This window comes from Budorcas taxicolor, chromosome 3, assembly GCF_023091745.1.
Source record: "Budorcas taxicolor isolate Tak-1 chromosome 3, Takin1.1, whole genome shotgun sequence".
NCBI classification, from domain to species: Eukaryota; Metazoa; Chordata; class Mammalia; order Artiodactyla; family Bovidae; genus Budorcas; species Budorcas taxicolor.
In genome coordinates this window covers 101896282-101910541 of record NC_068912.1, presented here as the reverse complement: position 1 = coordinate 101910541, position 14260 = coordinate 101896282, and the positions used below count along the sequence as shown (strand labels likewise).

The 14260-nt window shown below is 45.7% G+C and overlaps 1 protein-coding gene across 3 annotated transcripts in view; it reads right to left on the bottom strand.

Annotated features, from left to right (window-relative positions):
• ERI3 (ERI1 exoribonuclease family member 3) overlaps positions 1-14260 on the bottom strand; it is a 132866-nt gene that overhangs the window by 113638 nt on the left and 4968 nt on the right. For 2 of the 3 annotated variants that reach the window (XM_052637888.1, XM_052637889.1), the window contains exon 3: positions 4771-5048. The exons of the other annotated variant lie outside the window; for it this stretch is intronic. In XM_052637888.1, the coding sequence (XP_052493848.1) occupies positions 4771-5048 (278 nt within the window). The remainder of the gene's footprint in view (positions 1-4770; positions 5049-14260) is intronic. 3 annotated transcript variants of the gene reach the window in all.

Here is a 14260-nt window from a genome sequence, read left to right as displayed (position 1 = left end):
TGGGGGGTGGGTAGAGGGGGTAGGGGCCTCCTGCTGTCCAGCCTCGAATGGAGGAGGAGACCAATACAGTGTGATCTGTAGGGATCGTAATCAATTTCCTGTGAAGTTTTCCAAAGTGTCTCTTTCACAAGACTAACAATGAGGAGTCAGCTTCAAATCATACCAAAAATCCACCAAATGCCCCTCTTCTATATTATCCCTTCTCCTGTCACCATCAACCCTCCCCCAACCGTGCCCTCCCCAAATAACCCAGCATCTGGACAACTTTCTATAAAAAAGAAATGCCTTTACTCATAGTTCTAACTCAAAATGCAGATGGAGTCTCTTCAAGGTTTCCTTAAAAAAAAAAAAAAAAAAAAAAGTCCCTGTGGACAAAGAGCAAACACTAGAAAACCTCAACCCCAAAGGTCATTTTCCTCCAAAGTTATGGGCACTTGAATACAGATGGGAAGGAAAACAGTCAGTGGGGCTGCTGCGGAGCAGCGAGGAAAAGACTGCACCTTGGGGCCTGACCGAGCCTGATGGACCAACTCCAGGAGGGAGGGGAGGGGCAACCAGCATGTGTGCTCCCAGAGAGGAGCCCTGGGCTACCCCTCCCTGGCCATCCGGACAGCCCAGGTTACTTCCTCCTCTCCACGTTTCGTGGCCTACCCCTCATTTCCCTCACTTACGTTTGCTTCGGGCTTTTCTGAACACTGAGGTGGTGAGAGAACTTGCCCCCAGGTTAAAGCAGCACAATTAAAGTTCCCACCAAAGCTTTCAGGCTGCTCCCTGGGCTTCAGGGTCACAGCCGCCATCATCTGATGCACATCCACACCAAAAGAGCAACGTGAACTCTTGCTGATTGAGGACAAGGCAGTCACGATTCTCAACCAGATAAAAACCTACTTTCACGTCAAGAAACAATTCCTGAGGCAAGAAAGGAATTGTATACCTCACGTTCTGAGTCTCTAAAACATGGTAATCCACCTAAATTACGTGAAAAAAAAATCTTCAAATGAAAAACAGTCTCATATTCAACCTATACCTATCATGTCAATCTGAATCAAAACACATGAAACAAAATGAGTGCAAATACCAGAAAGGCGAAAGCCTGTTACTGGCAAACCAGCCATTCCAGTTTCAGCAATCTGAACAAAGTGCAAAAGTAAACAGCAAAAATTATGACAAATGGAAAATACCAGATGTTTTACCATATTTACAATCAGTATTGTTAAGTACAACTGAGTTTGCGCCTGTCCGTTTGTATGGTGGCAATCCTTTTGGATAGTCCCTACAAGCTGACTCAGGGACTTCTGAATGGCAGACACAGGTGAGGGAAATGAACCCCACGCCAAGACTCCAGAGAGGCCCTGGCCCAAAACTTGTTCCTGCCTCCTACACAAATGAGGGATATGATACACTCCCAGAAGAATCAGAAGTGCACTGTACTCAAGCATTCTCAAGAGTTCAACTCTTGGGAGCCAGGCAGGAGAGGAGCTGGGGTGGTTCTGATTCACAGTCCAAATGTATCCCCAGGAGGCATGCAGAGCTTGCCTGTGAAGTATCTCTGCAGGTGGACAGTCACCAAGCCACTAGGGAGAGGGGACCTAACCTGTACAACATATTCAGGTTCTTTCACTGTCGTGTCTAGAAGCAGACACTCATCCCAAATCTCAATCTTTCCTGCTCCCATTCAAATTCTTTTTTGGTCTTTATTAAAATGACGAGCAAGTTATTATCATTCTCCTTGGAACAACTCCTTCCCAGTCTGGACAAAAAAATCAGTCACTAAAAGTATATTAAATTTTTTTTTCTAAGTCTTAATTTTTGTGCCTTTAGTGATTCTTGTTCCTCTTATCCTAAGCTTCTCTCCAATTCCTTCACTAGCCATGTTGATCAAAAGACCTAAACAATGCAGAGGCTATAATGAGAACCTGACCTGTGAAGAGCTCAGCGGAAGGACACGGTGTTATCTGGGACTGACAACTTTTCCAATCCACCTTCCAACTTTCTCTGAATTCTGTCAGGACTCCACCACCTGCAAACTTTAGGTAAGATTTTGTTTGTTTGTTTGTTTTCAGAGAGAGAGAGCGAGCGAGGAGGGCTTTAAGTTGCCAATAACAGTAAGTCTCAAGTCACTCTGAGCCACCCATCCCCTTCCTGAGAGCGGTCTGGTTCAACAACAGAGCTGTCTGGCCCCAAACTCACCTTCCTACCTGTTGATCACAGCACTGTAGAGACCTAATGAAGTAGAGATGCGTTACATTTATCACTTGCCCTAGATCCACTCAGATCCATCACTATGTCACAGCAAGAAGTTAGATTGATCTGACAGGATTTGCTCTTCTTCACAAACCCATGCAAGTTATTACTCAGTACCCTATGCTCTTCTAGCTGTTTGCTGATTGATTATCTGACGATCAGGTCAAGTATCTTCTCTGGAATCACAGTAAACTAACGGGTCTATAATTTCCAAGATCATTCGTATTCGCCTTTTAAAGATAAGCAAGACAGCAAATGCTTCTTCCTGAGTTCTCTACAGCAACAGCTAATGCTTTGCTAATAATGAACCAGGACAGCCAATTCCTTAAGTGCCCTTGGAATCACATCATCAGGGTTCATTGACTCTGGAGATAATCTTTAATCAGGCTCAGATCCTGGTGAACAGCAGGAAGCCCAACTTCAAACCCGGTCCAGAAGGTTTCTTCCTTCCTCGGAAGGAAGTTGGTGATACAAGTGATTTAAGTCTGCACTGCATTACATTTTCAGCACTGCAATAAATTAATAAAAAGAAAAATTAAAAGAACAATGTCCTTGAAAGAGAAATGAAAGGTAATACTGACAGACCAAAATGAGACATGAATCAAGCTTCATCTTCAATAACATTGGCAGAACCCTCTGTAGGGCAAGAGCACAAAGCTACATCATTATCTCAGCATACAATCTAACTGAAAAGTTCAGAAACAAACATACACAGGCAGGTGTCAGGAAGCAGAAAGCAGGAAATGTCATTGAGAAGGTACCCAGCAACCGTGAGGCTTCAGAAGAGGGCTGAATCCTGTGCAATAGGGATGTGTTAGATTTTTAGACTCATGTCCTGCTTGGGCTTACTCAGTGCCTGCAATCATCAGCAAGGGAGATATGGCACATTGGGGTATGGCTCCCTGATTCTCAACTCCAGAGAATCTATGTAACCAAGACTCCCAACCACCACCCAAGCACACCTATCACAGAATCTCCAGGAGGTTGGGGAGGTGGAGAAGATGACTCTGCAGCGTGGGTAGGAGCAAGAGGCTGAGAAAATAAGTGGCTCAGGCAGCTCCCAGGCCATCCTCCCTCTCGTGCAAAGTTCCTTTCCCTAGGACGCTCTCCTCATATGGCTCCTGTCTTCTCAAGCCTTAGCAGGCCTGCTTTCAGTCCTTTCCCAAAGTAGACCACTAGCTTAAGGGAGAATAGGAAAGAGAGGAGTAAGGGAAGGTAAAAGCATTATGGTATCTGCTTTCTGAAAAATAATCTCCTATCTAAAGATAGAAGCCTTTCCTGGGAAAAAACCAACCATGAGAAATGAACCCACTTCACCTCTGCAGGGCTCCTACCATCCTCTTCTCCTCCTCTAACTACTAAAAGCTACTCCCAGACCAACATGTCTACACACCCCCAAATTACACACCTGATAATCCAGCCCTACAGGGAAGAGTTACAGTTCTAGAGTCAGGCACACCCAAGACCCCCACACTATAATGAGCTGCCATATCAGCCCCCAGGCACACCCCCAAAGCAAATACCAAGCACTCTAGTATCACAGGTGCACGAGTCTCTTGCTGCTAATGCAAGCTTCCTAGCAGCACTACCTCCAAAGGTAAAAGATCCCTGAACACAGCTGGTAATTAACTAAGAAAAAAGAAAAGCAAGAAATTTTCCTTTCCAACAGTGCAACAATGGTTGTTTGAGTTATCAAATGCTGTGTAACAAATCATCCCAAAACTTAGTGGCTTAAAACATCAATAATCATTTATCCTCTCTCAGTTTTTATGAGCCAGGAATTCAGGAGTGGCTCGGCTGGTCAGTCAGACTCAGGGTCTCTCCTGAGGTTGAAGTCAGATGTCCACTGGGGTTGTAGTTATCCGAAGGCTTGACTGGGGCTGGCAGATTCACTTCGAGACAGGGCCAGGAAACATCACTAGCAAGTTGGTACTGGCTTTTAGCTAAGAGTCTCAGTTCCTGTACACAGGCACCTCTCCCCAGGGCTGCTTGAGTGTCCTCAAAGTATGGTGGCTGGCTTCTTCCAGAGCAAGTGATCCGAAAGAGCAAGGTGGGCTGCGATGCTTTTTATGACTGAGCCTCAGAAGTCACACAGTGTCTTCCGCGCTACTCTATTGACTATACAGGGCTAGCTCTGATTCAGTGTGGAAGGGGAACGACCACAGGTAGGAATATCGGGAGGCAAGGGTCACTGGGGGCCAACCTGCAGGCTGACTAACACAGTATTCCTTCGAACAACATGCAGCAGCAGCAGGAGAAGGAAGGAGGTAAGGGAAAGGAGAGAGGAAGGACGGGACAGAAGGAAATCTCTGATTCTCAAAGGCTGAGACCAGAGAGAAACAGTGTGCCAGTTGCCTCCAGAGGCCTCTCAGGTTTGCCTCGCCCTGGGATGCCTGAGGCAAGTCTTGCTTCTTAGGCAGGAGCTAAGAAGACAAGAGAAAGTGCCTCTGTGTCCCAGAAAGCCAGTCTCTCCTCCCTCCCTCCTTGCCCACCCCACCTTTGCTGAAGCAATGACGCAACAGTTACCTGAGGATGAATCTGTGGCTTGTCACACGTGGCCTCAAAGTCCAGCACTAAAAAGTAGTGATACCTCTGGGGAGGGAAGGACATCATTGCCGCCATGGATGCGCCAAAGCTGTGGGCCGCCAGCTTTCTGGTGGATATGGAGCAGAACTCCGGAACACCACAAGGAGAAAACAAGTGAGAGCCCAGCACTTTTCTTGCTCTTGAAAGCAAATATGAAGAAAATCGAGCTGCTCCAGTCTGTAATGGTGCTAGCATTGAACATCCAGAAGCATCTAAAACTTAGGAGGGGAAAGTTAAAAAAAAAAAGGAAAAGAAAGAGAAAAAAAAAAAAGAACAGAGTCTGGGTTACTCCCTCCCACCGCGGCCCTGTTCCATCTAGTCTTCAGGAATATTCACACAACATGAACCATTCCCCAGTGTTTCTGTGCCCCTTTTCTAAACCCCAGTATTCATGACTAAAGCTCGAGACCCTAAACACTGGCCCCCACAGCATTATGACAGCTCTGAGTCTCCCAGACCATCTCAAAACAAGATGCAGCACTGGCCTTGATCTTTAAGTGGAGCTCTGAAGTTCAAAAGAGAGGAGAGACAAAAATGCTGTGGTCACGTCTCAGGTGGCAACAGTTACCATTAAAGCTAAGTTTCCCAAAGTTACCCGGGGGTGACCACATTGCAGTCCGTAAAGGTGCTAGCATTGGGCGTTAAGTAGACTCAGACAAACAGCAGAAAAGGCCCAGGATTCTCTCCTCAGCTACATTCCCAGCCACTTGCCCCTGGCATTCCTTTCTGTATCTTGCTGTCTCCATATGCCCGCCTCCCTTCTTCCAACTGGAAAGCAGGCAGAGGCATCACAGGGAGCTTGCTCACCATAGTCTGGGGACTCTCCAGCCCCCAGACAGTAAGTGGCACCTGGGGGAATGAATGACGCCTGCAGAGCACAGCTGGCAACAGCCTCAGCCCTTTCCCTCCCCTGCCTTTAGACTCTCTACTAGAGGCCTTGAATGACTGCAGGACTTTTTTTAAATAGGGAAGAAAAAGAGAAAACCCAGATGTGGCAGTAATGGGAGCATTGCTAAAAATCTAGTAAAGTTTTCTGAGTGAACATGTGCAAAAAAAAAAAATCCAAATCACTTTTCAAGTTTTCCCTTTAAATTTGCAGAATCTCTGCTCCTTAGAGAGCTAATGAAATATAAAAATCAAAGCTTAAGTTTTACTCACAAATAACTCAAGCTTCCTTAAAAAAAAAAGAAAGGAGGAATAAAGCAGAAATTTTGTGTTTTTCCCATTTCATACCCAATACTCAAATTCCCTCAAACTTTAATCCTCAAAGTTAAACCAGAAATCTTGCTGCTCAATATGGAACAGCCACAGTTTAAGCTTTCTGAAGCCCCATTCTGACAGATCCAAAAGCTTGTCTCTGAAAGACTGCAGTGGGCACTCACTCCCTGCTGTAGCATGGAGGCCAGCAGCCGGGAAGTCCAGTGCACCCTCAAGGCAACGATGTTACTACCACCTGAGTGAACACAGACAATGCAAAGTATTACTTCTCATCCTGGCTCTCCTGCAACACACAAACTGACCTACAATAACTGGCCTGCATATTTATACGCTGGTGTGGGTCCACAATTTCCCTACTCCTATAGTGAGAGCCCATGTAGAACTAGGACTGAAAAGTATTTTAAGTTCTTCATGATCCCAGCACAAGCACAGTGCTTGTTTTCACCGTGGCTTCACAGCCTCTCCAAAAACGCAGCCCGACCCTGCAGCCCAGATCCGGAGCCTGAGATAGACAAAGGCTGGCTTGAGTTCCATTATGGAATCCCTCGGAAAGGCAAACGGGCCAACACTCCTTTGAAAGCTGGAATCCAAAATAACTCTTCACGTCACCCACTCCTGAACAGTATTGGAAGCCTTGCTGACATGGGAGACACCAGTCTGCTCAGGTTATACATTCTAGTTTGGATTCAAAGTCCCTCAGTGCCTCAGAACTCTTCTCTAAGTCCTCAAAGCCAGGCCATGTTTAAGTACTTTTGAAAGTTTTAATGTTTTCCAGTATGTATATATACTACGTAAAGTGTTTATGGTCAATCAGACCCAACTTGCCAAATACTGCAGGCAATTAAGCATCGCGATTAAGGAGCACTTCTGGCTTTGAATCCTGGTTTTACCACTTATTTGCTTGCCCATGGCACCTTGGACAAGTTCTGTTCAATTCCTCACCTGTAAAATGACAATAGCAGCTCCTACTCCTTAAATGAGAGTGAGATGAGAGCAGGGTTTGGCACATAGGGCTCAATAAGTATTAGCTTACCATTATTACTATCATCCTGTTGGGTTATGCCCACCTGGCCAACCCAGGACCCCCATACTTTGAGCCTATAAACCCAACGCATAAGGCAATCTCAGAGTAACATCAACATCTTCTGCCTCCCCAGACTGCTCTAGACCTACATGCCCTATCCCCTGCCATGGACAACAAACCCATTGATAGTCAAAGGTCCTCACAATGGCCAACGCTTCCTTTCTCAGCTGATTCCACCCACATCAAAAAGTTTCTCTCTTGTAAAAAGTCTTTGAAGGAAATTCAAAAAAGAGAGAATCCATGTATACATATAGCTGATTCACTTTTCTGCTATATAGCAAAAACTAACACAACAGTGTAAAACAACTATACCCCAATAAAAAAAATAATTTTAAAGAATTTTTTTAAAAAAAGCCTTGAGAGCAGACAGTAGACCAGGCCTCCACATGTATGCAGTCACTGGGTTCCATACTTCCCTTACTTCTAAAAATCGAGTTCAACTCATGTCAAGAAAAAGAAGGCAGCTCTTCTCTTCCTACAAAAGTCAGTCTAAAAGCTTTAGAGCCATTAATCGTGGAAGAGGAAAGTAGAAGTCTCCATCAGCTGCAGTGGGAGGAACAGAAGAGTATGTGTGTTGGGAGGCGGGGGGTAGATATCAAAATTCATAAAGAGGCAGGAAGGTGTGATGCAGCGCACCACAGCCCTAGCTGGGTACGAAGGGCATCCACTGGGAGAGAGGGCAGAGCAGCCTGGTGGGGGAGCCATGGGTAGGTAAAAGAAACACCCAAGAGGGGGAAGGACAGCGGCAACACAGGGAGATTAGTTACATACAGAGGGACTGACCCAAAAGGGGACTGCATCAAGGGTAGTGGGACCAGGCTTCTCACTGTTAATATGGAAAGGGAAAAACATCTGTATATCAAAGTGGAACTGGAAATAGCTTCAACTGGAATTGGAGTTGAACTCAAGGTTTCTGACATGTATGCTATAAAAATAAAGCTAGATGTAAATGCGAGGATGAGTATATATCTACACACAAATATATAGACACACGTATATATATTTTCTAGCTCTGTTTACTGAAGGGCCAGGGAGAAACAACCCTCTTTGGAGAAATGGCCGATTCCAGGGCTACAGCAGAGAAAGCTGTAGATGAGCTTAGAACATCTTGTTGTCCCAGAAAGCAGGGAGACACTCAAAGGATACAGAAGCCAGCTTGAAGGGGCTCCCACTGGCAAGTAAATAATATTAATGGATTATTATGCACTGAATAAAAAAAGGAAACCATGAGGCCTTAAGATAAAAATAAATGAATGAATAACTTCAAAAGTTAAAGTTTGGCAAGGGAATTCACATAGTTTCAAAGTATCTACCCACAAAATGCTTACTAACAGGGAGTAAGTTTACAGTGCAGAAGCCTAGCAGACATCACCCCAATCCAGTGAGCAAAATGAACATCATCAGTAATGGGATTAATCAAAATCATGCATCACATGACAGGATGCAATGAGAAAATCAAGGCATCATTTCTGTGATATTTCTATCAAAAATGCATGAAATGAAGTGCAAGTCGCTCAATCATGCTTGAGTCTCTGTGACCCCATAGACTGTACAGTCCATGGAATTCTCCAGGCCAGAATACTGGAGTGGGTAGCCTTTCCCTTCTCCAGGGGATCTTCACAACCTGGTGAGCATTGCAGGCGGATTCTTTACCAGCTAAGCCACAAGGGAAGCCCAAGAATACTGGAGTGGGTAGCCTATTCTTTCTCCAGTGGATCTTCCTGACCCAGGAATCGAACCAGGGTCTCCTGCATTAGATGCATAACCTGAATCTAATCACGAGAAAATACCAGACAAACCCTAAATGGGAGGCAGTCTACAAAATAACCAGCCTGTAATCTTCAAAAGTATCAAAGTCATGAATATCATGGAAATTTTACTGGGAAAAGTCTAGGAGAGATTAAACAGACCTGGTAACTAAATGCAATGCATGATTTTGAACTGGATCATTTTGTTACAAAGATCATTATTGGGACAACTGGCAAAACTTGAATGGGATTTGAGGATTAAATGGAAGCAACGTATCAACATTAATTTTGATGGTTGTGCTATGGTTAGGTAGGAGAATGTCCTTGCACGTAGGAAATACATGCAAAGTATTTAGGGTGACGGAGTGTTAGATAGGCAACTAAACAGTTCAGGAAAAAAAATTCTTTGTACTCTACTTCTAACTTTATATAAATCTGGCCTATTTCAAACTTAAAAAAAAAAATTTAAGCCACATGCAATGTTATTAAAAAAAAAAAAAAGTGAAATAGGGAACAGTACATGAAGGAGCCATAATCCCGTACTGCCTACAGAAGGTAGGCTGCCCGGAGGCTGGCAAAAGCCAGCCCTCAATGCACAGTCTCCATCCTAAGTGCCCCCGCCCAGTGCCCCCTCACTGGGCACTCCTGCCACTGCTAGCATCTGCTCTGGAAACACCCCTGCACTCCCTGCAGAGGTGCCCCACCTGCCTGTCTACCTGCTGACATCTTAGGGATTTCCCCTTTCTGTTGATGTCTTTATACTTCAGTCACAAGTCTGCAGAATGTAAGTCGATAACCTATATCATCAGCCGGGACTATGAGAATCTAGTTGACGGGCAGAACTCAAAAGGAACCATTTATGTTCTCTGTATATCTATTTGCACACCAGCTTTCACCCGAGACCAAGATTTACACACATTTACTCTGACACCCATTTCCTTCTAGCAAATTAAAGGTAGTAAGTAGCCTATGGCAGAGAGGAAAATGAATGATTCTCTCTCCTCAAAATAAAGGGACCAGCCTCCCGGTGGGGCAGGGGAGGGGAAAACGGCCCGATTCGGAGGCGCAGGCCCGCGCCACAGCCCCTGGAGGACCGTCTCTGGGCAGAGTATTTACACAACAGACACAATGGCTCCTCTGCAGCCATTACTGTCGGTCAGGTAAATAACGCATGTGCCAAAACACACATTTAATGAGGGAAATAATATGCCTTTATAAAAAGCCTCGATCCGTATTTACCTGAGAGACCAGAGAAGCACCAAATCACCAGATTAGTGGAACCACAGAGGAGTCATTCTGGTGTCTTGGGTAAATAGACATTTTATAGCCTTCCATTACTGGAGGGGGAAGGAAGGGCGAAAGGAGGGGGCCATCCTTTAATATCCACATGCAGGCCAGGGGAGCCTGGGGGAGAGAAAAGAAGAGAAGCCCATCATGAAATATGGGGTCCACTCCCACCCCACCTCCCCATCCACTTGGGATATCTCTGGGGAAGGTATGGGTTTGTACCATCCCTGAACTCAATCCATTCCATAAAAAGCCCGTCTGGGGAGTTCCCTGGTGGCCCAGTGGTTAGCACTTAGGGCTTTCACTGCTGTGGTCCTGGATTCAATCCCTGGTCAGGGAATTAAGATTCTACAAACCACATGTTGGTGAGTGGGGTGGGGGAGCCAGGCTGGGAGGCAGCGGTGCATTCCAGAGAAACCCCATGGCACTGAGGCGGGTTCTGGGTCCAGGTGACTGGAAGCACGTGGGACAGCCGCAGCATCCCCAGCACCAAATCTCAGGGCAAGTCCCTGCCCCAATCTGACCTGCAGCAGCACAAGTACTCGGGCACCTGAGCCACAGAGGCATCCTCAAGAACACAGTAACACCTGTCTGCAACTCATCAGTCACAGGCCCCGCCTCAAGCGGGTAAAAATAACCTGGGAAAAATATAAATAAACTGAATGCCTTTGAGAATCATAACGTTCAGTCTAATGAATGCATTCTTACTGCTGCAGCACTTTCTGTGAAAATCACAGACTGTCAAAGGTGAAAGAAAACCTAAGAGGAGACACAGTCCAGTCAGTCAGGGAAAATGAGCCCCCAAAAGAGAAAAGAACAGTCCAAGGTTCACAGAGCAAGTAAGGGTAAGAAGAGAAACTGGGACTCCCAACTCCCAGTTCAGAGCCTCGCCCAGCACCAGCAGCAGGCACCAGCACTTGTCCCCTCAGCTTTCCTGCAGTTTCACAGGGGAGGCCAGCAGCCTGAGGGCTCGGCCTAGTCTGCCGAAGGTGGCACAAAGCTTGACAGACCTACAAAAGCCTGGAACCTCTACATGACTTCCTGATGGCCCCAAAGCAGAATGGAAGCAGGAACTCTAAAGCTAGGTCCTCATCTCAAACAAAACACTCTCCTCCTCCGTGCAACCCACCGCCCTCCTGGCCTGGCACTTTAGCTACTTCAGCGCCACAAGGCTAGGGAGACTCTGTCCAACATCGGAAGCAGCTGCTAAACCCAAACTACCAGCAGAGCTACAGTCGCTGAAGACCTTCGGGAACACAAAACTCTGAGAGCAACATAGGAGCCATAGGAGGCTCCCTCTCCCCTTCAATTAGCCCACCTCAGCCACTCAAGACAGCACGGAAAAAAGAAGTGCCTGTTTGTGATTTGCCTGCTATTTGCTAACCCTCAGCCACATCCAGTGACTCGGGCCAACTCCTCTAAGGGGCCAAGGCTGAGAAACCTCTCTTTGCAAAGACCTGCATGTCAGCTGTGCCCATGGCACAGAAAAGGGGGCAAAGGCTCGTTTCCTAACACACCATAAACAGAATAGAAATGGAGAAAGGGCAGGGTATGGTATGGTACTCTCATCCCTTTAAGCTCCTCCCACACTCTTAGAACAGTATCTGACCCCAGATGGGAGGTACCCAGAACTGGCTACTTCCCTGCTTCCAAGATGGAAAACTGGAATAGAAACAAGTAGTTGTTAATAGGAACAAGCTGGTATGAGACAAACACTGGTTCAAATCCCGACTCCACCGCATGTTCTTTGTAATGATAGCTAGAACAATAATGCCTATCTCATAAAGATTAAATTAGATCACATAATATGTACAAACTGCTTTGCACAATAGTACGATCTCAGTTAAAGGGAATTATTGTTAATAAAGGAGAAAAAGGAAAGTACTATTTTCTGAAAATGTACTATAAGCCAGGCACTACAGTGGGTAATTTACATATTTCATCTCATTTAAGCCCCCTAACCATCAAGCAAAATAGGTAACAGCATTCCCATTTCACACATGAGAACACTGAGGCTGAGATGCACTCAGCTCTTCAGGGCTCTGTTCTCCTCTCCTACATTTGAGAGCCCACGGTCTCCACTTGGCTGATCTTCCCATCAGCCACGGGGCTAACAATGCATATCAACTGTAGTTTTTCTTCTGAGCTAAGATATGACTTTAACTAAAAGAAACTCAACCATAAGCAATAATTAAGTCTGTCCAAATCACCCAAATTTGTTTCTAAGAAGAAAAACAAATTGCAGCCCTGGGTACAAAAGCGGAAACAGGAAGCAATGTCTTGGATTAGAACAACTGCAGCACAACGAACTCAAAGCCTCTCCTCCAACCCAGTTCCTTAGGAGCAAATCTTCCCATCTCATAGAGCAAAGAAACTGGCAGGAAGCAGGGTGACAACCAGCTCGCGCTCAGGCCCCTTAACGTGACGTTTCCTTTTACAAATCTGTGCCTTGCCAATTGCTGCTCCCTCTGTTTTGAAATGTACTTCCATTTTCATCAGGCAAATGACTGCTCCTTCTTCAAAACCCAGCTCAAATCTCCCCCTTTTAGTAACTTTCTCTAACCCCTCGCCAGAAAGCTGATTGCTTGAGTGATCCAGCAGCACAGTTTATTCCTACTTCCTAACTTTCATCTCACTATACTGTAAGATTTTAGTTACCTGATTCTCCTCTTACCAGTCGTTTTCAGGGAGATGAGAATTTTCAGGGAGTTTCATCAGGTGAGAATAATGGAAGATAGGTGTAGGGGTATTATGTTATGTATGTGTGTGTAAAAAGTACTTCTTTAAGTTGGACCATTGAAACCATTTTAAAATTCCAAGTAGCATGAAAGTAAAGCATAGTTTTTCTCCATCTAAGGAGTATATGAGTTCTAAAAAGTGTGAGGAACACTGAACTAGGCCTAGATCCTTAAGGGCAAGGACCACGTTTTAGTCACTTCTGTACTCTCAGCACAGGGCCAGGCACAAAGTAAGTGGGAGGCAACTTTTGAACGATTTACAACGTCAACTGCTCTGGAACTGGAACATGTCAGAACAGAGCAGGGCCTAAGAACCAGGAAAAGCTTCTTTTCTTTCTCTCTTCTTCCTACCCCCCCACCCCCCACCAATTCTGTCCTCCCCAGTTAGAGAGAGTGAGGCAGCATTGCCTTGGTGCGGGAATACTATTAAAAGGATTAATTTAGGGACCGGTGTTTGGACTGTCACATCCAATCACTACCCACAGATCTACAGCTTCCCAAATCAAGCTCATGCAAAGAGGAATCAATGGCAAGGACACAGAGGGTCTGAACAGGCATACTAATGGCCTCTTGAGGTGCCAGCGGCCAGCTCTGACACTCCCATAAATTATCTGCCTTTTGATTTTACCTGTAGCTGTGGGGCACGAGGCACAATTTTGAACATATCAAAGCAATCTCTCGTCACCCAAGGCTCTCCCAAGAATGTCCCCAAAGGGGGATGGTCTAAAAACAATGACCCAAAGGGAATCTGCTTCCCAGCAGGCCTGTTCCTAGCAGTCATCAATTAAAACCCAACAGGACCAAGTGAATAAACGGACGCAGATCAAGACGGGCTGATGTGGACAAGGCACGCAGCAGACCACGGTTCTGCATCAACTATACCCCTCTCACTCAAAGGAAGAGAAATCACAGCAATAAACTCACACAATTTCATCGGGAGGCAACTGCACCAGCTGACAGCACACTCAACCATCCCGGGCCTCAGTTTCCCCACTTGTGTAGCAAGGACAATAACGCTGGCCACCTGACCCACTTCCCAGAGGGGCGGTGAAAAGTAACTTAAAAAAAAACATTCAAGAGGCACTTTACCAAGACGAAGGGCCACAAGGGTGGCAACACTAATAAATGGCCCTGACAGACTGGGAGAAATGACTGGTCACACTTTGATGAATTTCTTTCAGGTAGTTGCTCACCCAGTTCACTTCACTGATGGTGTTGGGGCTAAGGTCCACCCCAAAGAAAAGTTCTGGAATTCTGAATGGAACTCCTGCTGTCTGAAAATTTTCCATTGTGAAAAGCAGTGTCTTGCCTTAATTATAATTTACTCTTGTCTGCTGGCTGCCTCCGCCAGGGGC